The 23,898-nt window shown below is 36.6% G+C and overlaps 2 protein-coding genes across 7 annotated transcripts; one reads left to right on the top strand and one right to left on the bottom strand.

The window, feature by feature from the left end:
- The first annotated feature begins 7,851 nt into the window (after window positions 1–7,851).
- LOC110612330 (monosaccharide-sensing protein 2) lies at window positions 7,852–13,971 on the top strand. Of its 6 annotated transcripts, none has more exons than XM_021753085.2 (7): window positions 7,852–7,870; window positions 8,301–8,400; window positions 8,669–8,804; window positions 8,998–9,564; window positions 11,124–12,067; window positions 12,473–12,660; window positions 13,407–13,971. In XM_021753085.2, exons 3-7 carry the CDS (start codon window positions 8,726–8,728, stop codon window positions 13,849–13,851), a joined length of 2,223 nt encoding a protein of 740 aa, XP_021608777.1. In that variant the 5' UTR covers window positions 7,852–7,870; window positions 8,301–8,400; window positions 8,669–8,725; the 3' UTR covers window positions 13,852–13,971. The 6 variants fall into 6 exon arrangements, with proteins under 6 accessions (XP_021608777.1, XP_043810582.1, XP_021608775.1 ...); XM_043954647.1 differs by lacking the exon at window positions 7,852–7,870 and adding an exon at window positions 7,927–8,137 and having other exon boundaries at window positions 8,691–8,804; XM_021753083.2 differs by lacking the exon at window positions 7,852–7,870 and adding an exon at window positions 7,928–8,137.
- Window positions 13,972–14,985: 1,014 nt separating this feature from the next.
- LOC110610334 (glutamate receptor 3.2) lies at window positions 14,986–23,684 on the bottom strand. The gene is made up of 8 exons (XM_021750209.2): window positions 23,292–23,684; window positions 23,095–23,164; window positions 22,469–22,746; window positions 20,957–22,296; window positions 20,589–20,866; window positions 17,281–17,312; window positions 16,788–17,182; window positions 14,986–15,683 (listed from the first exon to the last, which is right to left on the bottom strand). Exons 3-8 carry the CDS (start codon window positions 22,716–22,718, stop codon window positions 15,204–15,206), a joined length of 2,775 nt encoding a protein of 924 aa, XP_021605901.1. The 5' UTR covers window positions 22,719–22,746; window positions 23,095–23,164; window positions 23,292–23,684; the 3' UTR covers window positions 14,986–15,203.
- Window positions 23,685–23,898: the final 214 nt, after the last annotated feature.

Here is a 23,898-nt window from a genome sequence, read left to right as displayed (position 1 = left end):
TTGTTTAGAGTCTTGATAGAGTATGTTTGGTCCTTCATTTGAGTCCACCTGTGTAGGATCGGACCTGAGGAGACCAGCAGTGAGATAGCTGCTTCAGAGTCAGTTGAGTGCCAGCCAGAGGTGAGTAGAACAGAACTCCTTTTATTTTTAAAGCAATCAAATTTTAAGCATGTTCATGCATCACGATTGCCATGATTATAGGATGCTTGTATTAGAATTCACGAATATGATGCATTGCATAATTTATTGTTGATGTGGATGGATATTGGATGATCCATTAGCCCTCGATACGATATGATATGATATGATATGATATGGAAGTCCAAGTGTGGCCTGCACTACGCCCTTGGCACAGAGTAAGAGAAAGACCAGGTGTGGCCTGCACTATGCCCCTGGCACAGTTGGATATGTTATGTTATATTTAAACGAAAGTCCTGAGGAGCTCCCGTTGTGGGCCGGGCACATTGGATTATGTAGAGGGTTATTGGTGACAAGTTCATCCTTGATGTGAATTGTTTGTGTTGTGATGCATTCCATGAGAGCATTTGTTTATTTAAAATGTTTTTACTGTTCTGCTCACTGGGATTTAGTAGCTCACCCCTTTCCTCTAACCCCCAGGTTTGCAGGGTCAGAGATAGCTCAGGATGTAACGACCCGGAAACCGGACCGCTACCGGCGTTAGGATCCAGATCGGCATAAGGCCGCCGGGACCCGTAGCAAGCCTAACATACATCCTGTATACCTGTTAAATCCCATATCTGATCAAACATATACATAGTAACATTAAAATTTTTCTTTCATTTACCAAGCTTAACCTGTGCATGCACAAACTCCTAAACATAAAACCCCACACTGGAGCCCTCATCAAATGCTCCAATGGGGCAACATATCGTATATTAAGCTTGGTTTACATAAACATCAATAAACCATTTTACAGATCATGTGCAAAAGGGATTAACCAACATACTAGGGTCAAGCACAACTCTAAACCTCAATAAACATCATTACTTTACAATAATGTACTATACTTTACATTACACTATTTTCATGTCCACATCTAGCTATTACATAAAACATAACTTCTTTACTCTTGCTGACTTCCTGATCTATCCCGTACCTGCAAACCTGGGAGATTAAGGGAATGGGGTGAGCTACTAGAGCCCAGTGAGAAGAATAATAAAACATTATATTTAAAATTCATGCTTTCATGAAATGCATCACATCACAGACAATTCACCTTAAGGATGAACTTGTCACCAATAGCCCTCTACATACCCAATAGTGCCAGAACGTAAAATGGGTCCTGGTCTTTCTCTTACATAATATATCATAACATTCCAATGTGCCAGGGACGTAGAATGGATCTTCCTGGACTTTCACTTGGACTTTCACTTACATAGTGCCAGGGATGTAGAATGGGTCTTCCTGGACTTCCGTACCATGTCATCATCATATCATATCATATTATAGTGAGGGCTAAAGGATCATTCAACATTCATCCACATCAACAACATAATATGCAATGCAACATATTCGTGAATTCTAATGCAAACAACCTAACATATCTCATGGCATTCATGATGCGTGGATCATGCTAAAACTTTTATTATTTGCTTTGAAACATAAAGAGTCCTTCTACTCACCTCAGGCTAGCTCTGAAAAGACACTGAAGCAGCTATCTCACTGCTGGGATCCTCGGTTCCTCGAGTCCGAACCTACACAGGTGGACTCAAATGAGAGACCAAACATACATGAACATGACTCTAAACTACTCCCCAAAAACCCCCTAAAACACCTTAAAACAATCATAGAAATCATGCAAAGAAAGGCTAAACAGGACACTTTCGGCGGCAGGTTCGGCGGCCGAAAGTCCCTCCAGAGCCGAAACTCAGCCACTTTCGGCGGCAGGTTCAGCGGCCGAAAGTGGTTCCAGAGCCGAAACTCGTACATGTTCGGCGGCACCTTCGGCGGCCGAAACTCCCTTCCAGAGCCGAAAGTCCAACTTTCGGGGGCAGGGTTCGGCAGCCGAAAGCTTGCCTCCACAGGCAGGTTTGGCTGCCGAAAGTCCTTCGGCTGCCTAACCTGAGTTCTTTCAAAGGGCAGAACTCAGCCTCCTCATGCACATTTTGCCTCCCAAACCATTCAAACATGCATTTAGCTATTCTACAACATGCATACACAAGCAAATAAGCATATAGGGGTCTCAAACTATCCTAAACCCCAACACAAACACATATAGCAACTCAAACAACATACATTATCCATAAACTCAACATTAACCTAAACATGCATTTCTACCCCATATCCCCTCAAAACTTGTTTAAAACATACAAGAAAGGTAGGATCTAAGCTTACCTCTTGAAGATCGAGAGGAGAGACGATCCTAACTTGGAGATGGGAGAGATCTAGCTCCTTGGACCTCCAAGTTTCAAAACTTGCTCTTAGCTTCAAAAATCTTCAAAACCAAGTTAAAACTTGTTAAAACTTGAAAGATTTGAGGAAAATCATCAAAATCAACCATGGGAGGGCATGGACTCACCGTTGGCCGAAAATAGGGGAGAAAACTCGCCCATTTTCGGCCATGGATCCTTTTATAGGTGGCTGGCCAGGCCACCTTCGAAAGCTGAAGGCGAATCCAAAACTCATGCATGTTCGGCGGCCAAACCTGGATTTCCCTCAATGGTCTTTTTCATTCAAAACTCAATTTCTTTCTTACTTAAAACCATAAAATACACGAAAACATTTTATAAAAACATGTTTTTACCCTTCTAGAGGTTTCCGACATCCGAGATTCCACTGGACGGTAGGAATTCCGATACCGGAGTCTAGCCGAGTATTACACAGGAGGTCAGCAAGGGTAATGGTTATGCTATGTAATAGATTAGTAGTGGACATGTAATGTATTGTAGATAGTATTGTGCTTGGCCCTATTGTTAGATTGTAAATCCCTGTTGTATATGATCTTTATGTAAATGTTTTAATGATGAGATGTGTTGAACCAAGCTTGATGTATGAGATGTGGACCCTACTTGAGCATTTGATGAGGGCTCTAGTATGGGGTTTTTATGTTTACAGTTATGATGCATGCACAGATCAAGCTTGGTATATGAAAAGTTTAAGTTTTTATGAAAATGTATGATCATGTATGAGATTTTATCAGGTATAACAGGACGTATAGTAGGCTTGCTACGGGTTCCGGTGACCTTAAGTCAATTTGAATCCTAGCGCCGGTAGCGGTTCGGTTTCCGGGTCGTTACAGCAAATAAGGGTACATTTCAAAACGACGTAGTATAGGTGATTTTGGTTCGGTTCAGTCTAATCAAAATTTTTGAATCTAAAACCAAACCGAATCAAAATCACCGATTTTTTAGAAAATTAAACCCGAACTGAACCGAATTAAAAATAAAACCGAACTAAATTTTTGAAATTAATCGGTTCGGTCGATTATTTTGGTTTAAATTGAATACTGCTCACCCCTAATACCCACATCCTTTTTAGTACACATGTTTTCTCATGCTAACTAGCGAATTTTTCTACAACCTACCTCCACCGACCCCATCAGAGAGAATTAATCATCCATTGAATCTTTTCTAATATTGAAATAAGAATAGCGAAAACACTCATATAGTAGCAAGGGATAGCTTGTATCACAGATTTAATTAAAATTTCCTTATTTGCTCTCAATAAAAGACGACATTTTCAGCTACCAATCTGTTTCCAAAGCCGCTCTTTTATGTATGCAAAAATTTATTTCTTATTTTTCCCGACCAAGGACGGAAGACCCAGATATTGCCCATGATCAAGGGGCTGAGATACATCAAGAACTCGACAAGCATCAACTCGCATGAGACCTGAACAATTATTGCTGAAAAAAATACTTAATTTCTGGAGATTGATGGCCTATCTTGAAGCTGCCTCATAAATAGACAAAATATTCCTTACAACAGTACACTCTTTCTCCTTTTCCTAATTAAAAAAAAAAAAAGAAATTGTTATCAGCAAAAAGGAGATGTGAAATAGCTAGAGCCTGCCGACTAATCTTACTGCCATAAATAGCCTCTCGAATCTCAGCCCATCGAAACATGGCTGGAAGACCTTAAGCACAAATAAGAATGAGATACGGAAAAAAATTATCCATTGGCGAAACCTTATATAAGGTTGTATTGGTCCAAATTCAGCCTCATTGGGAGCCACAGAATAAAAGACCGTAGTTATACACATCATAATCCACTGGACCCACATAGCATTAAAATCCACCTTTATCATTATAAGTCTAAGATAAGTCCAATCGATACGATCATATTGCTTGCTAGCATCAACTTTTTTAACGCTATCTCTCCTCTAGAGCCTTTGATCTTGCGCTTCATATGGTGAATTATATCAATCGAGCAACACACTTTTTAACCTATTAGCCAAGGCTTTAGCAATAATCTTGTACAAGATATTACACATAAAAATTGGTCGATGATCCTTTAGAGAAATCAAACTATCAACTTTTAGAATGAGCACCAGCACTGAATCATTAAGACCTTCTGGAAAAGAATCAGCATTGAGCCATTCTATACAATTATGCACCACTGCATCCCCTGCCACTCTCTAAAAGTTTTGATAAAAAGCTGGGTTCATACCATCAGGGCCTGAAGCCTCATCAAGGTGCATCTGAAAAATAGCTCTCTTAAACTCCTCAGCCGTAAAAGGTGCAGTCAATCTTTCATTAGTCTCTGGAGACGCTCTAACATCCACACAATCTAAAATTGGTTCATATGAGCCAACCAGACTTGAGAATAGTCGTAAAATAGTCAATAACAACCTTATCCATCCCACGTAGGTCCCGATGCCATCCTCCATCTGAATGCTAGAGTTCTTTCACAAAATTATTTCACCACCTGTTAGATAACTGAGAATGGAAAAAATGGATATTTCGATATCCTTTTTTCAACCAAAAAGTCTTCGCATGCTGTTTCCAAAACATCTCCTCCTAGCTAGAGCTCGATTTAAATCCTGCTTTAAACCCGATTCTATATAAGCAGAAAACTCATCCTCTTTATTTTGAATTGCAACTAGATCCTTTTGAATCATCTGAACATCCTTCCTGAAAACCTCATCCTCTTTATTTTGAATTGCAACTAGATCCTTTTGAATCATTTGAACATCCTTCCTGAAATCCCCACGAACTCTTTTACCTCAATACTATATCTTTGACTGTCGCAAAATGGACATACCATCTTATTCAACCTAAGAAGCCCAAATAATATAATCCTCATCCGCATGATGCAATCAAAAGTTCTCAAATCTGAATCGTCGAACCTCACTTACCTCCCTATTAAGATAAGTATCAAGTAAGATTTGTGAATGATCAGAGATAGAAATTTGCTTTATTAAACAAATCAAGCCACTGAGCATTCATCGAAGCACGATCCAACCGCTCACTCACCCATCTGTCAATTCCTTTTCCTCTCTGCCATGTAAAAAGTATCCTATTAAAGGTAAATCAATAAAATTATATGAATCCACCATATCACAAAACCCCTTGACAAATATTATGAGCCTAGAGTGCCACCCTTTTTATTAGTAGACGACCCAACTAACACTTTCAACAAATCAACAGCATAACAATACCCTACTGTGCCCAATACAATCAACAGCAAAACAACAATCACAATGATAGAAATTTTTATTTCATTAATCTTGGTCGAATTAAGCAAAGTCTCACAAAGAAAAATTACATAAGACTTATTGATCATAACCAGCTTTTTCAGAGAACAAACTGCACGGGGATTCTGCAGTTCCAACTTATAAAACTCATGGCTATCGGTAGGTTCTGGTACCGATTCATCTGGTGTATATATCAAAACAACAGATGAGGTCCCCTCGAGAAAGACCGTCCCAACTGTTGATCTTGATTTTGTGCGATCTTTATCTTTTCTTACATTCCTCTAGTTGCATAGCCCTATCCTCATCAAGATTTTCCGTCATCATCATGTCATGCAGATGGTGATGATTACCAAGAATTTCATGACGAACCACACCATTGCCCTGCCTAGTAGGCTTCATCACGCATCCTTGGCCACTAGTCCCCTAAACCTTGGCTGTCCATTCACCCCATCAACACCCGCTCCCTCCTCCATTCAGCCAAGAAATCCAGTCCCACTCGGTCCCTGCAAATGTGCCTCGTATTGATCACGCAACCATATATTATCAGAAGTTGAAATTTATCTTGGACAGACGCTTAACCACGAGCCCCATCCATGCCTGACCTCACTGCCTGTATGATTGAACAGCTGGACACAAAATATCTCATTATGACCGAATCTTCCACAGATGAAACAAAAAATAGGCAGCTTCTCATATAAGAAAGAAACCCCAACCGATGTATCCCCGTGAACGGACACCCACTTACTTCTCTTTAACGGTCGTCGAACATCAATGGAGACTCTAACTCACATATAATTCCTCCACAACCCATAATTGATTGCTGCATCATAGGACACAAATTTACCAACAAAATCGCCTAACAATCGACCAGCTTCTGCCGCAACATGTCCCATCGAAACATTGTGAATCTGAATCCAGAACAGGGCATGATGAAATTGTACCGTAAACGGATCATTGCCGGGTTGCAACTGATGAAATAAAACCAAATGGTTGTTAAAGGTCCACGGTGAGCCATCAAGAACTCTCCTCAAATCAACGACATGGAAAAATTGAATCAAGAAACGATTTTGCCCAAAATCTTGCATATACAGACCCTTATCCGGATGCCACAGATTCAACAAAGAATTCCGCATGACTCCGAAATTCACTATTTTATTAATGAGCACACTACCGACCACCGCGAGATGATTAGTGCCTGGTTGGACCTCCATTGCCGCCGTCTTCAAATCCAGATCATCGCCGTCCTCGTCATCCAAAATGAGAGCTGTGAATGAAGACTCCATAGTCAACACAAGAACACGTACTAACGCCAGAGAGAAAACAGCCAAAATACGATAGACTTTTATTGTGATTTTTAAAACAGTATTTTAAATGAAACAATTTTCTTTGAAAAATAATTGCATTTTTCTAGTATAATTAAATGACCGAAAAATTAATAATAATGTTAAAATATTGTATTTAAAATTTAATAAAAAATTATACTGAATTTAATTTTAATTAAAATTTAAATTAAATTAAATTGATTTGATTTAATTTAATTTAATTTAATTAATTTAAATTTTTATTAAAATTTTTATTTTTAATATTTTAAATATTTTAACTTTCATATATTATTAAAAATAATATATTATTCTTGTTAATTAATTTAATTTATTTTTTATTAAATTAAATTCAAATGAAATAATTAAAATTAAAAATAATATATTATTATTAATTAATTTAATTTAATTTTTTTTATCAAATTAAATTTAAATGAAATAATTAAAATTTTTTAAATTAAAAATTAAACTAAATCAACAGATTGAATAAAAAATTAAATTAAAATTTTAAATTAATTTAATTTTATCGTTTGAATAGATTTAAACCGAATAAGTCTATTACAATGCACGTTTTTTTCTTAATCTCGTCCTTTTAGTTTTAAATGAGCAACGTTTGAAACAAAAAGAATCAAGTGTTGAAATATTATTGACTTTCTAACACCGTGAGATGCTCAAAACCCCTTCAAACTCCCAAGACATTAGAACTGTTATCGACTCTTATTACGATTTAAATGCTGTAATCTCATATTAAAAGCAAAAAACAAAAATATTTGAAATTAATAATATTGGGTATGTTTGTTTTTGCTATTTGTCAGAATATTCCAAATTCCAGAGGTGCAGGCAGCAGATTTACTTAATACATATTGGATCTTGGACTGATCTCTGGCATCCTCCCTGTACTCTTCTCCATTATTGCTTTTCACCACTCTCTCTCTCTCTCTCTGTTGTTCCTTGCTTTTTTAAATCTTTTTGTTGTGAATTAGAGTCTTCTTCATGGGTTTGAGATGTATCCATTAAAAATATATTAAAAAAAGTTGATGGGTTCGCTTTCTTGATCTGAAATTAAATAAAATTTCTTTCTTTAATTTGTCTTTGGAATTTTTAATAGTTGATAGTGAGTGGCATATAACAGTGATCCCAGAGGGCGTAGTGAACCACCAGGTGTATGTGCCTTTGTTGCTGAGGCTTTGCTTCTGTTTGTCTTTGGCTTTTTCTTCTCTTTAATTTCCTCTCCGCCAAAAGATCCTTTCTTTTTCTCTGCTTATTAAAGATTTTGCATTTCGTTTTCCTGCTTACTATACCCCACTAATATCTTTTTGACGCCAGGTGATTGAATTTTGTTGAGAAAACGATTGCCCTTTCTTCATCTTTGCAAGGACCCATCAACTTTGTTTCACGAGTTTGCTTCTTTTGCTTCCTCAGCTAGGTAATTAAGGACCACTTGCTTTGTTTTGCTTGTTGGATTTGGACACCTGGGTTTTCGTTGTTCTGTTTTTTTTTTATCGTATCTATGTCCTTTTCACACATGGGTTTGTTTGATGTCATTGATCAACTGATCTGATTTTCTCTGCCCAATTGTGGAAGGGATCAAATCATCAAAACTACTGCAATGTTTTCTTTGGTTGAACTGGGTTGGTAACTAAGATTTTGATTATTTAGTTTGTGATCTACGGTTCTTTCATTCTTTTTTCAAGGTTTTTAATTGGTGGTTGATAGTGCCGAGAAGGTTGAAATCTTAGTTTCTGGGAAAGATGAGTGGAGCTGTGCTTGTGGCTGTTGCAGCCGCGGTTGGTAACTTATTGCAAGGATGGGATAATGCAACCATCGCAGGTGATTTCCCTCATTGGAGCATGTAGTTCTTTGTTTCTCTGTTATAATCTGAAGTTTTTCTATGTACTTATAACCATTTAAAGTTGCATCAAAACTTAGTTGATAAATTGAGATTGTCAAATTGAGTCAAATTTAGTGCTTTCTTAGATAGAAAATCTGTATTCGTATATATAAAAAGTCTCTTTCGGTGCAGGAGCTGTTTTGTACATAAAAAGGGAATTTAAGTTGGAAAGTGAACCAACTATAGAAGGGCTAATTGTGGCTATGTCACTTATTGGAGCTACCCTGATAACTACATGTTCAGGAGCAATATCAGATTGGATAGGGCGCCGTCCTTTGTTGATAATCTCTTCTGTACTTTACTGTCTGAGTGGTGTTGTGATGTTTTGGTCTCCCAATGTTTATGTTCTACTCTTGGCAAGGCTTTTGGACGGATTTGGTATTGGTTTGGCAGTAACTCTTGTTCCAGTTTACATATCTGAGACTGCACCGCCAGAAATCAGGGGATTATTGAATACTCTTCCTCAGTTCACTGGATCTGGTGGCATGTTTATGTCATATTGTATGGTGTTTGGCATGTCTTTAATGGAAGCACCAAGTTGGAGATTAATGCTTGGAGTTCTTTCTATTCCCTCTCTCATTTATCTTGCTTTGACTATATTTTACTTGCCTGAGTCTCCAAGGTGGCTTGTGAGCAAAGGACGGATGCTCGAGGCCAAGAAGGTTTTGCAGAGGCTTCGTGGCAGGGAAGATGTATCTGGTTAGTTCTTCTTCTTTTAATCTTTGAAGTATGTGCTTATTTTGCAGGGGTACAAATTTTAATCTACTTGGGGTTTTGATTTTTGCAATTTATTTGTGTGACCTACTTAATGATAGGTGCACAAACTGGAACTTCATGCTAGGAATTCATTGTTGTCAATAGATTTCTGCAAAATAGAAAACAGTATTAGAAATAGCTATTCATTTCATTCCAGAAAGATTTTATTATGAGAAAAAGATAGACTCTAGTCTTTTTTTTTGGCAGAGAAAGGCATTTGCATAGACTCGCTATCAATTATAATATGTAATCAAAAGCTTAGTGTAGGGTGATTTAGTTATAAAATTTAAAAGCTCTTACAATCAGTAGATCAGTAGCTCTTACAATATTTATTCACATCGTAAATGTATATCATTTTTGTTTCCATTTGCTTGATGATGGATTCATGAAAATGAAATACAAACCATATGTAAATTGCAATAGTACAGAATGGACCACGTAATTGATCCAACTGACTTGGAAGCAAGGCTTTAGATTCATGGAACAACTATGTTTGGATGAGCTTCAAGAAGCTCTTTATATATATATATATATATATGTTGTTCTTATATTTCTTTCATAGATAACTAATTCCATGCGTTGAGAACTTACACTTGGTATTCTTGATAGTAGAGAAATGACATTCATGTCACATTTGGCTCTTTTTCAGCACAATGTGGTTCTTAGTTTTCACTAGCTTTCATGTTCAAAACTGACAATTATACTTCTAATTAAGGATATAATTGAAACACCAACCAAAATTTTTATCAAAATTGATAAAACCATAGGTATAAGATGCACTTGTAAAATGCACAGAAGTTTATTATTACTATTATTATTATTATTATTATTATTATTATTATTATTATTATTATTTTGTGTCATTAAGCAAAACACAATTGAAAAAAAATTCAAGTGTTTCTTTCTCTTTTGTAATATACAAGTATATTTTGTGTTATCATATTCATAGCACACGATTAGAATACAAATGTAAAACAGTATAGAAGTGATCATAAAGGGGAATCTTTGGTACTAAAATGATACAAGAAACTGCAGCCAAAAAGGGAGCCACACCTTGTGAAAGGAAAGGAAGGGGAGGGGGTAGGTTGGATGAGGGCCTTGCCGATCTATCTTTGATTGTGAGCTTGTACCTATATCTGTATGATACTTGGCCGCCCTCAATAAGTAGCCTGTGTGGATATGTATGAGATTAGGTTAATAACATTGTGTCAACTTTTCTTTAAATGTATATTTCTTTTAAAAACTGATTACATGTTCAACATCTTCTCAACTATCTAGATGATCTGGGAATGCATGTACTTTTTGTGGGTGTGTTTGTGTGTGTGCCTGTGTGGGGGTGTAACAGGTAACTCCAATTTTTCATTTATACCTACAGTAACACTCATTATTCTGCATTGGGAAATGTGGAAGCGGGCTTGCTGCTTGTATTTAGCTTGATACTGTTGAAAATTTGATAATAAAGAAACGTTATGTGGTGATACTGATCTTGTTTGGATGAACAGGTGAGATGGCTTTGTTGGTTGAAGGACTTGGTGTTGGGGGTGAAACATCGATAGAGGAGTACATAATTGGTCCAGCCAATGATGTCACTGATGACCAAGATATATCTGCAGACAGAGATCTTATCAAGATATATGGGCCTGAACAAGGTCTCAGCTGGGTTGCCAAACCTGTTACTGGGCAGAGCTCCATTGGTATTGTGTCTCGGCGTGGAAGCATGGCAAATCAGAGTGTGCCTCTCATGGATCCTGTTGTCGCCCTCTTCGGTAGCATACATGAAAAGCTCCCCAACACAGGAAGCATGAGAAGTATGCTGTTTCCACACTTTGGCAGCATGTTCAGTGTGGGAGGGAATCAAACTAGAAATGAAGAGTGGGATGAGGAAAGCCAAACCAGAGAGGATGAGGATTATCCATCTGATGTTGGCGGTGGCGACTCTGACGATAATTTGCAGAGTCCATTGATCTCACGTCAGACAACAAGTATGGATAAAGATATGGTGCCGCCTGCCCATGGAAGCCTTCCAAGCATGAGGCATGGCAGTTTGATGCAAGGAAATGATGGAGAGCCAGTTGGTAGCACTGGGATTGGTGGTGGTTGGCAGTTAGCATGGAAATGGTCCGAGAGAGAAGGCCAAGATGGCAAAAAGGAAGGAGGCTTTAAAAGAATTTATTTGCATCAAGAGGGTATGCCTGGTTCTCAGCGTGGATCTCTGGTTTCTCTGCATGGTGGTGATGCCCCTGCAGAGGGTGAATTCATCCAGGCTGCTGCATTGGTTAGCCAGTCAGCTCTTTATTCCAAGGAGCTTGTGAATCAGCATCCAATTGGACCAGCTATGGTTCACCCATCAGAAACTTTTGCTAAAGGGCCTAGTTGGAGGGATCTCTTTGAGCCTGGAGTCAAGCATGCATTGGCTGTTGGGGTGGGAATTCAAATACTTCAGCAGGTAACAAATAAAATTTTCAATCTACTGGTTTCTCCAATACAATTAAAACAATGGTGGTTAGCTGAACTTTGAACGATATTTTTCACTTGCTGTTGTACTCGATGCATGTTTTGTTTTGAAGTAGCCCCTTTGTAGTCTTCTGTTATGATATTCTTTTTTGTGTTTAGTAGTTTTGAATAAGACATGGATTGCGTACAAGAAGATGAAACCATTAACTTGAGAAATTTGATACGATGTCGATGAATTTTTTCATAATTTCTATGCTCTAGTAGCACTGTAATATAAACTAAACTGGTATGCCCCTCCTAAACCATCATTTGCTGTCTCCAAGACAGTATAGTGTTTCAAGATTCTGTTTTACTATTCTGTAACTTGATTCTAAGGAGTTTACACATATACATGCAGTTCTCTGGCATAAATGGGGTTCTCTACTACACTCCTCAAATTCTTGAGCAGGCAGGCGTAGGCGTGCTTCTTTCAAACATGGGAATTAGTTCAGCTTCTGCATCTCTGCTTATTAGTGCAATTACAACACTGTTAATGCTCCCTTGTATAGCTGTTGCCATGAGGCTCATGGATATCTCTGGAAGAAGGTATTTAACGTTTGTTTTTGCGTTTAAAATATTCTCTAGGCAACCCTTTTCAATTCCTGAAGATATTCTGAAGATAATTGCATATTATTTGTGTGTTCTTGTCTTATCATAGTTGCAATATGCACAAAATGCCCTTTCAGGATTATCTTTCATGTCTCCATCTGTTTTAATAGCAAGTCAGGCATGTTAATCGAGTAGTAGCACTAGCTCTCGTTCTTACCATGTTGAATAATTTTCTGTTATATATGTGGCGAGCTTAGAGGTAGCTTTTAGGTTTAGGCCAGTCATGGGTTGGCTATGAGTAAGAATATGAATAAGATTTGGGGAATTTACAGCTATTCAGGTTGTTTGGTCATCTCCAAAATTATATATGGGTTATTTTTGGAATTTCCATTTTTTCAATTTTGATTGTCTTTTGCATTTTTTTTTAAGTTAGAAATTATATTATTTTGGATTTTCAGCCCTGTTACTCTTAGTGGATTTAGTTTTAAATTTAAAATTCCATCCCTAAGCAAGCTTGCATTTGATTGGATTCATTAGAAAACCCCCTGCCCCTGCAACCTAATATCTTCTTTTGAAATAATAGGAACTTAAGCTTGTTGTTGTTTAGTAAGAGAGGTAATGATTAGGCTGCATGCGTTTTTTGACTCTTGAACTTTCCATGAAAATCACTTGGCACGTGAACTTTACTTCGGTTGCATATGTTCTCTTCATTTCTGATCCTTAATTGTTTCTCACGCTTGCAGGAGTTTGTTACTTTGCACAATTCCTGTCTTGATAGTCTCGCTCGTCGTCCTAATCATTGGAAGCGCAGTAAATCTAGGCAGCGTCGTGAACGCATCTATCTCAACCGCTAGTGTTATAGTCTACTTCTGTTGCTTTGTAATGGGATTTGGACCAATTCCGAACATACTCTGCGCAGAGATCTTCCCGACTCGTGTTCGTGGCCTTTGCATTGCGATATGTGCCCTCACATTTTGGATTGGTGACATAATAGTTACCTATACACTTCCAGTTATGCTGAAATCTATTGGTCTTTCTGGTGTTTTCGGGTTGTACGCAGTGGTGTGCTTCATATCGTTGGTATTTGTGTATTTGAAAGTTCCAGAAACCAAAGGCATGCCCCTCGAAGTCATAACGGAGTTCTTCTCTGTCGGAGCGAAGCAGGCTGCAGCTTCCAAGAACAACTGAGAGTGGGAAACCAAAATCTATATTTTTGTAGAAAGAAAATGTGTATAATTTTGCATTGTTGGTTTTGGTTTTTGTTGACAATTGAGTTCTATTTCTAATTCAAATGAAAGTTCAACATGAATAACAATACTGGGAGTTGAGTGATGAAATGATGTTTTTTCCCAATTTCATTTAAGAATTTGTAGCTGGGAACAATTGGCATTTAAAGCTAAAGGATTTTGCCATGAGATTTGCATTTGTTTTGAGTTGGTGATTTTTTATTATAATATTATTAATTTGATACACCAAGCTTTTTCTTCCTATAATTCTTTTTTTTTGGTTTTCTCGCCAATCACGGCTCTATTCCTCTCCCTTTCAACATGCTTTTTCACCTTGAAAACATGACAAATTACGCTTTCACATGTGCTAAATTTGATCCCACATTAACATGTTTGACCAAATCTTTCTACAGTCAGTAGACAATCTAAACTGACCAGGAATATTAAAAACGATTCAACCCCAAACCCATCTGGAAAAATAAAATCCACAATCTCTCCTTGCACTTTTATCCTAGCTATGACTCAAAACTTTGCCCTATTCAATCATATTAGCTTTTAACTGTTTTAGCAGCGGTTAACTTTTTTGTGACGATTATTAACTAAAAATTAAAAGGAATAAAGTTTTATAATTTATTACTATAATATCTAAATATAATGTTTTAATTAGGTCAAATCACTAAATGCTACCTTAAAAGTTATTTTCCAACGAAAACCTTCAATACAGATTACAAAATCTCAAAGGATTTTAGTAAATTATTCTAATTAATATAAATGAAATAACATTAGGATTTTTTTTTTTAGAAAAAAAAAAAAAAAAAAAGAAGAGGAGAAAGAACATCAGGAAGCAGAGGGCAACTCCTTTTTACTTGACAACAAATTGTAGCTGTTAACCTGCAGATTTTGGGCAATCTACTAATTACAACACCAGACCAAGGTAGATTACTTGCATTATAAGTTTATTTGGCTGATGTTGAAAAACAATATCTTAAATATTGGACAACATTAAACTTCAATATGTTTTATCATAGAAATTTCAAAATATGTTATTTGAGAAAATTAATAATAAGAATCTATTTGAATATCAAAATGAGATGAGTAAAAGAGAAGGAAATCAGGAGAATGTATTATTTTTCACAGTTGCACATTTATCAATGCCTTCTTATAGAAGAAAGACAATTATGCAAGCAACAGCTACAGCTACATCAGCTAAGAAAGATAGCATTTACACATTATGTTGTATATCACATCTCTGAAAAGGGTGATTAAGTAGTTTACTTACAGAACTCTTCTGATGATCACAACTTACCATATGGATTAATGAAGCCAACCGTCACTTTTATGTCGCTCTTGAGAAATGTCCCTCTGTATTCTCCCAGATCCATCAACTGATTCATCTTCTCTAGCATAACCATCTGTTAACTCCCGTTTTCTCTTTGACTTGCTCTTCCATTCATCTACCTTATCATCAGCAAATGATAAGAATGTCTGAATGCGTCTAGAACGAGAGCTGCCCCCAATAGAAGGATCTGTATCTTCAGGTAAGTACCGGTTGAATTGGCGTAACGTCATGCAGAAGTAGATAAGGAGAGCAAGAAAACAGGCAATCCCACAGATGAGGAAAAGCCCCCAAAAACTTTGTAACTGCAGCTGTTCTGAGCCAGAGTCAGAGCTTTGGGAACTGCAAACTTTTCTTTTCAGCCACTTGTTGTGTATCTTTTGAAGATCACCATTTTCAGATAGAGAGAGAATAGCAGTCGACATATCAATTGCTAAAGGAGAATCTCTTGGAAATGCCTGAAGAAAAAACACAAGAATATGATTCAAATGGCCTAGCGAAACATCTTAGTTGAAAAAGTGGAAAATATATGCCGTTCAGCAGCTCGAGGAAGGTGGAGACTAAGGCAAGAACTGCCACCAGTTACTTGCCCATTAGCTTATCTATACAGAGTTTAAAATTTCAAGCAAGTCTTTCAGGTTGATTCAAATATCCCTTAAGAGTCCACTCGTGTAACTCAAAGCAGCCTAACGTAAATTGGGTTTGATGGACATGTTTTCTTTGTCAATTCAGTCCATTTTGGCTGTTTCTTAGTCCTGGACCAATATAAGGTTCTCTGCAAAAACTCGTGTTAAATTTGGATCAGATATAACCGAAGAATTTGATAGTTCTATTACTGTAGAAAGTTATCTTTACAAGCTGTGTGTACTCTAATTTATAAATAAAAAATCAACGCTAATAAGAAAATTACAAAAAATAAAATCTCTACAATTATGCCCTATAATTTAGCCTAAAAATATGGCATGAGATCAGCCCTCAATCTTTGCAATTATGTCCTAAGATCTCCTCATTAGTCAATACTAACTTACCCAAAAATTAGTTCAAAGGAAAAGAGCGCTCAAAATTTTATAAGGGCATATTACCCATATCCCAAGCCAATATAGGATTTAACACGCCATCACACCCCCTCATGTCCAAGACTAAATTAGAGCATGAAATACTTATAGAATTTCAACATGAGGAAGATTTGATACCATATTAAATTTGGGTCAGGTCTAATTTAATAAAAAAACTAACTTTAAGGGGAGCAGTCCAAGGCTTTACAAGGGGCATATTATCCATAGCCCAAGCTAATGTGGGATTCAACATAGTAGCACCTTATGAGTTTGTAATAATTGCCGTGAAGTCAACACAAAATTATATCCATTGTAGGCATCCCTTTCAATTTTTAAAATAAATCTTGAATATAAACTTGTGTGTTACCACTATTATGGCATTTGGAGTGCAGCTAAAATTTCAAGTATGATGACTTTGCTAGTCTTCCTAGCTAGAAAAGTAACTTGATTTTGAGCAAATGTACCAACAAATATTTGAATTAATAAATTGCATCTTGGGATACTCACAAATCCCCATCCGCTTTTGGTGAACTCTTGGCCTCTGATTGAGAACTCACAATGCTCTGACAGGAAGAGATCAATATATGGTCCTTCATCAACTATAGCAGCAACAGTTCCATTTGCAAGGGCTCTTGCATATTCTTCAGGTGAGCCAAGAGCAATGAGTCTACTTTTTGCTATGCTGAGTTCCTCGTTCAGATAATTTTGAGCAAAAGATCCTACTTGAAATCCAATATGATCATTGCTTGCAATCAAAGTATCAATTCCTTTAATGGGTGAGGATAACTGCTGGACTGTCAGGATTGATGTCAGGCTTGCTGTATAGCTAGAATTGACTATCATAACAACAAAGAGCCAAATAATCAACACCAAACGACCAAGAGTGCTCATTGTATTTTCTCCTGAAATTCAAGGAAATCCAGAGTTAGAGTTATTGGATGGATAATGACAAATTCCTCATAGAAGTACAAAATTTAATGTCAACATGGAGGGAACTTACTATGTGCAAAAAACATAGTTGAGAAGCTAAACCTGTAAAGGAGGAAAAGAGAGAAAAAATAATCATATAAACCAGAAATAGACGAGTGAAATATTGACACAAGGAGTTAATAGAGGATAATACAAGTAACAAAGAAAAAAAAGGAACAAAATATGCCTAACTTCAGCTAAAATGTTCTGAATTTAAACTTTTAGCATCTAGTAAGTATGCTAACAGGGAACTACTATGTCATTCCATTTAATCCCATTCAGAAAATTGCTTGAGGAGTTTTATGGTAGAAGAATCCAACTTATGCAATAAATGTGGAACATTTAAACAGACAAAAAAGCATATGATCATATTTCATATTTATATATAAAGACTAACTAACAAAAGAAGGATGGCAATTTCTGAAAAGATCCATTCAAATGACACATCAAAATTAAAAGAGTTCGGTCTGGGCATGAATGGGTTAGGGTTGTAAATAGATCATCCTGATTAGACGCTCTAAAATAGATGTCTAAAATTTAAAGTGGCTATTTAAAAGGAAAAAAAATAATCATTCTGTAGAACTGGGGGGATCATGCAGCCACTAAAAAGAAATTAGCACATTTTTGTTTGACTCTGCAAGTTATAAATATTTAAATCATTGTAAGAGTTTTTGAAACACACCAAAGTAAGACCCCAAATCTCTTATTTAGAACTTCAATATCTTTCTTGTCTTTCACGATTATTTGTTCAAAAATGTTCCCAGTTTTTCTCATTTAAGAGTCCAAATTGTAGGAGGTATAGGATTAGTTTTAACAATGCTTGCAACTTCCATTTTTCTTTGGAAAAATGAAAATCAACAGTACAGAAGTTAAGATGCAATTAGGATTCTACATCAAATTGCGATGTCAGCAGGATCTTTGCAAGAAATCTGACCTTTTAATTCACAGCCAAAAGGAGAATCCTGACTAGCAATAATTTGCAATTTTTTTTTAAAAAAAAAAGGTTCAAATAAACAAGGAAGATTACTAAGAAAAAAAGTAGCAGTTGTATACTTACATATTCATAGATAAGATGGAAAAGCTCTAAATAGCCTTCTGAATTTGCTTTAAGCCTTTGCCAAGTTGGATTGAAGTAGTAAGTATAAGCTCTATTTAGCCTTCTGAGTTTGATTTAATCCTTTGCCAAGTTGGACTTTTGCGTGAGATTTGAGAAGCAAGCAGAAAGAATTATGCAAAAACAACTGCATAACACATCTTCAGTATTCTAAACTATACTAGTTTTTGTTATGTCCCCTAGATACTGATCGCGTCACAGGTCTGTTTACAGTAAAATCAGTGTTCAAAGCCAAAGCTATTGATTTTCCTTAATTCTTTCCTTGCCCAATTCTTATTGTTGTTGTTGTTGTGAGCTCAATGAAAGGAGTTCTGACCTTTTGAACTCGTTAAAAGAGAGTTTAGATCTCAATTTAGATGAAATAATTTGCTTATTTTATTTTTTATTTTCCAGCAATATATATAGGAAACAGTATTAGTGTTTAATACAATTTTGCACATACCTAAGGGATAAGAAAACAAAGAGATCAGATAAAACAATCTAATTCTAAAATAAAGGACAAAACAATAAAGCAATCTAATTTTAAAATAAATCAAATATTAGAAAAGAGTCCATAATACCACTCCCCTTAGCTGGACAAAGAGCTTGTCCTCAAGCTCGAAAGTCCATTGAATTAAAACCTCCTGATTGCTTCTTCAGTGTGCTTTCACTTGAATCCCCAATCATCAACTTGTTACATTGATGACTCGCAGTATAATATTCATCATAATTGTAATACAGCCCCTTCGCACATAAGACCCTGAGTGCTACTATTGGTGTGACTAATTGTGGACACTGCCGAAGTATTGATGCTTTGGTTTTGAAGTAAAGTGGATGACGAGGGTGCATACTAATTATTTCCCACCCAAGTTGGTGAAAAATTTCCTACAATTCCATTTTCCATCAAAGTCTATCTATTTTCGAAGGTCCTTGCTAAGCTCATAGCCGTTGCAAGATTGGGTGGATTTTGAAGTTTCATATCCATTCTGATTAATTTAGTTAATCCAGCTGTAAATTTCTCCACCGATTGTGCTCCTGTGATTAATGTACCCTTGCTAACAAAGCCTTTTGTTGGTATTCTTTCACGCTATTGGTTCATTTCAAGTTGGCCAACTCGCCCAAAAGATTGTTTCTTAGTGAAGGTCCAAAGCACAGGTGCCAATAATTTTTAAAAGTATCCCAAATTATTCTTAGTTCTTCTTATTCTAGTTTGAAAATCCATAATTGAGCCTCTCCAATCATATGGAATGCCATGAGTCCCACTCTATCGACCTTTGTTATTCTTTGATTGTGGAAAAATTGATCACAACAGTTCAGCCATCCCAATGAGTCCTCTGTGCCATCATAAGTGGGTAAGTTCGGCTTAGTATAGCGCCGCACTACTGTAGTTACAGGTCTAGCATCAATACGATCTTCAGTTCTCTTTGGAAAGTTTGATTGGCTACTATTGCCTATACCCATTTCAGGCTCTTGGTTCTTCCTCTGTTCAGCCCCTTGAGCCAAAGTTAGTTGCTTAGCAATAGTCTCAACCAAAACATGTATCTCTTTTTACTCGTGACATTGCTGTTGATACCGTTCCTCAGATAATGGGATATAGGAATTCAATTTATGTTGTGAACTGGATTGATCTCCCATAGTGCCCGGCTCTGATACCAAATTGTTATGTTGTCTGGATGTTGTCTGGATACAGATCACGTCACAGGTTTGTTTACAGTAAATCAATCCTCATCCAATTATTGTTATTGTTGTGAGTTCAAATGAAGGGAGCTCTAACCTTTTGAACTCGTTAAAAGAGAGTTCATATCTCAAGTTAAATTTAATAAATCTACTTATTTTATTTCTAATTTTTCAGCAATATATAGAGGAAATAATGTTACTGTTTAACATAATTCTACTGAGATAGGAAACCAAAGGAATGAAAAAATCAAAGAGATAAGATAAAGCAATCTAACCCTAAAATAAAAGATAAAGCAATCTAATGATAAAATAAATCAAATACTAGAAAAGAGTCCATAACAGTTTTCTTCTCATCTACCATGATTTACAAGGAATCGAGATACAAAAAATTTTCTAGTTAATTTAAATAAGCTAGTACTGTTTAATGCATATGATTTATTAGTTTTCAAGAGCTAACACAAGATAAAAAAACAAAATGCCAGACTGCCAATTTGTGCATAAATGTCGTATGAACCTATAGATGACTGGAAAAACAAAATGTGTCGACCATTATGTATCAAAGTACTCACCAGAGAACTGTGACAACTTGCTTCTTAGGTGGCCCCCGGAATTCATCGTTGATTCTATGTTCAAGGACCCACACAACAGCTCCCACAACAAGGAAAAAAATTGCTGTGACACCCCACATCAATGGAGAAAATGGTCGCAAGAATGCCCAAGCATTCGAATTCGATTTCTTGACAGGAGCCACTACAACAAGCCCTGACTCTATGTATGGCTGGGTGAAATCCACAACCCTTGTTCGGTTTGTGACAATTGCCATGTCCCCAATGACAGCATCAAAGACCTGCAGGAAAATTTACAAGAATCAATACATTTTCCTCTATATTGGTATAAATATATTGATATTATTTTCTTTTGCAGCTTATTTACTTACACCTCGTGTGATCTGATTTGCTAGGTCAGAGTAGCTTGGATTCTCATGACCATCTCCAAAAGGAATGAACCTGTATGGCACAGCATATGGAAGCAATTTTATGGCAGCAAGGAATACATCTATGCAATATCCTTGGACTAAGTTAGTTCCATTAACTGTAGAGACAAAATCCCGATAACTAACACGATTTGGAATTCCAACTCTTAATTGCCTTCCATTTTCTGGAAATACCCATCCACGGGGCTTAGCGGTTACTCCTCCAGGCCATAAAACACTGAACAAATGTTGATTGGAACTTGAACGATTAGGCGGTTTTCCATAAAGTGCCTCTGGGGCCACAACAGATAGCCCAGAATAGTTAGACCAGTATCCAATCTGCCTATACCCAATTTCAATCACATTAATGATGTCATATGAAGGATACAAAAGAGACCTGTCATGATCAAATTGCATAGGTCCTGTCAGACCTGTCATATTTGTCTGCAACAAGATTTTAAGGAACTGCTTTCCTCCATCAAAAATGCTTAATGCTGCAAGATTTAGAGTCCCACCTCCTAGATCACTTAACTTTGAGTCGTTGGAAAATGTAATGGTGTTGCCTTGCTCTAAAAACACTTTCATGGCATTAGCAATCATCCAAACAGTATCATAGGCATATAGACCATAAGGGTTCAACCCAATGGAGCCATTGCTCAGCTTGTTCCACCGTGAAATAAAATCCCTTTTTCTTTTTGAATCTGGTGTATGTGGCCGAAGCGTGAGAACTCCCTGAATAGAAGCAGTATTGGAAGGAAATGTTGAATTTGAATCTAGAACAGTGGAAAGCCAGGTGCTAGCTATCCAAACAAACCCATTCTCCATCATCCCAAGACTCCGAGCCACATCAAAAACCAAGAGGCCTGTTTTGGAGAATGTGTGTAAAACAATTATTCGAGATTCCATCCTCAGAATCTTAACTAGTTCATCTTGAACATCACTTCGGTTTGCAAGTGGATCTGGTGGAAGTGCAGCTTTATATGAAATTTTGCAACGTCTTTCTGAAAGTTTATCGCCTAATGCAGTTATGCCATTTCTGCTCTGATCATCATCACTATAAACTGCAATAATGTCAGCCCAACCATAGTAACTAACCATTTCAGCAATGGCAGTCATCTGGAAAAGATCATTCGGAGCTGTTTGAACGAAGTAGGGATATTGGAGAGGTGACAAAGTGGGGTCTAGAGCTGTAAATGACAAGAGCGGAACATGGAGCTCATTTGCAAGATGTGAGAGAACATGGGCCATTACAGCGCTTTGTGGACCAATAATAGCTACAGTATCAGTCTCCATGAACTGTAATGCTGAGATAAATTAATAAATACAATTCCCATGTATTAGTTTTTCACAAAGAAAGCCTTCTTCTTGTTCAAGTTAATAAATACAGAGACACATACAAGTAGTTATGCATTAAAGATCGAAAAAAAAATAGGGGCAAAATATGGTATAAGAAACACTCAGAGGAAGAAATCATACCACCAATGATGCCCAGAAATCCGCTGAAGTTGGAATCATGCATAGTTATAGACAACTTCCTTCCTCCAAGTATGCTGGGATCAGAATTTATATCATCCTCAGCAGCCTTCATGGCAATTCTTGCAACTCTCCCATTAATACTGCCAAAAGTGAAAATAGCTCCAACATTCACTGTACCAGGGCTTACAGCCACCAGTGAAAATGGACCGATGCAGCCAAGGAAGAAGAACACAAGCCAAACCTGATTCATGGTATTTGTAATAGAATACGTTTACCACCTAGCTTCCAAAGTGAAACAAAATAAGCACCACAAATCAAGATGAATTCCACAAAAAAATCAATATAAGAGTGACAAGCAACTTAAACTCTTTCTAAAAAGGAGAAAAAAAAAAAAGAAGCAATTAACATTAAAAATAGTATCCTTGAGAGGATAAAGCAAACGATACTATAAGCATCATTCCAGAATTCATTAACTGGCAAAAGGAAGAATCTTACTAGTGGAATTTCAATGTCTATGAATGAAATTATTTTCCATCATATCAAATAAAAAAAAACATTAATGATCTTTCAGAAACAAACAAGCAGAAGCAAAGAATTTCAAGGTGTCAAGAGCAATAAATACTCACCTCAAACTCAAAGGAAGAATATCATAAAAGAAATTATAATGTCAGAAAATGAGTCAGAAAGCTACCCATCCTGCAAGAAAAAAGAAAAAAACTTGATTAGCAAAACATCAAGAAATACTGCTAAAAAATTGAAAAGAAAAAGAGCCCAAAATTAAATATACACAAAAAAAGTTAATAACAAGAAAGAATTCACTCACAAGCTTTCTGGGTGTGAGCAGAAAGAGAAATCAATTAGCTCAACAGTGGGTACTTTCCAATAACAGGAAGAGGAATATTTGAAGATAAAGAGAAGGAACAACTGGGTGAGTTGGGTTTCCAGCTAAGATAAGCGAATGAGATTGGAAAGATTGAAATCATTTCACTTTTTCTGTGGCAGTCGCTCTTCTTCAGCAATTCGATGATGGTTTCTTTGGAGATAATGGAGGAGAAAATCATGATAGAATCTGACCAGAAAAAGCTTAGAGAATGACATGAACAGCAATGCTAAAGAGGCCTCAACTTGGAAGTTGCTAGCGTTTCTTTTTGTGGTGGGAATGGAATGGATTGTCGCAACCATGATTATAAGTCAACTATGTCGGAGGGGAAAGGCCATTTACCAAAACCATGTCTTTTTCCAAAACAAGAAGAACCTTGAACAAAACGTGTACAAATTTAATTAATCAGATTCAAAAAATACTTTAGCTCTTTAAAAAAAAAAATTCAAATAATACAAATTTTAGGAAAGGGTAGACTCCTCTCATGAAGAACTGACAGAGAAAAGGCTGCCATGATATAGAGTTTATTATTTAATAATGTGGTTTAAAA

The sequence above is a fragment of the Manihot esculenta genome, chromosome 3 (genome assembly GCF_001659605.2).
Source record: "Manihot esculenta cultivar AM560-2 chromosome 3, M.esculenta_v8, whole genome shotgun sequence".
NCBI lineage: Eukaryota > Viridiplantae > Streptophyta > Magnoliopsida > Malpighiales > Euphorbiaceae > Manihot > Manihot esculenta.
Note: the sequence above shows the minus strand (reverse complement) of the source record. Positions and strands in the feature narration are given on the sequence as shown.

Coding starts and splice junctions, on each gene's coding strand:
- LOC110612330 (XM_021753085.2), top strand. CDS start 8,726: ATGAGTGGAGCTGTGCTTGTGGCTGTTGCAGCCGCGGTTGGTAACTTA. Junction 8,805..8,997: donor GGATAATGCAACCATCGCAG/GTGATTTCCCTC, acceptor CTTTCGGTGCAG/GAGCTGTTTTGTACATAAAA. Junction 9,565..11,123: donor TGGCAGGGAAGATGTATCTG/GTTAGTTCTTCT, acceptor TTGGATGAACAG/GTGAGATGGCTTTGTTGGTT.
- LOC110610334 (XM_021750209.2), bottom strand. CDS start 22,718: ATGAATCAGGTTTGGCTTGTGTTCTTCTTCCTTGGCTGCATCGGTCCA. Junction 22,297..22,468: donor ATTTCTGGGCATCATTGGTG/GTATGATTTCTT, acceptor AATTTATCTCAG/CATTACAGTTCATGGAGACT. Junction 17,313..20,588: donor CAAGTTGTCACAGTTCTCTG/GTGAGTACTTTG, acceptor CCTCCTTTACAG/GTTTAGCTTCTCAACTATGT.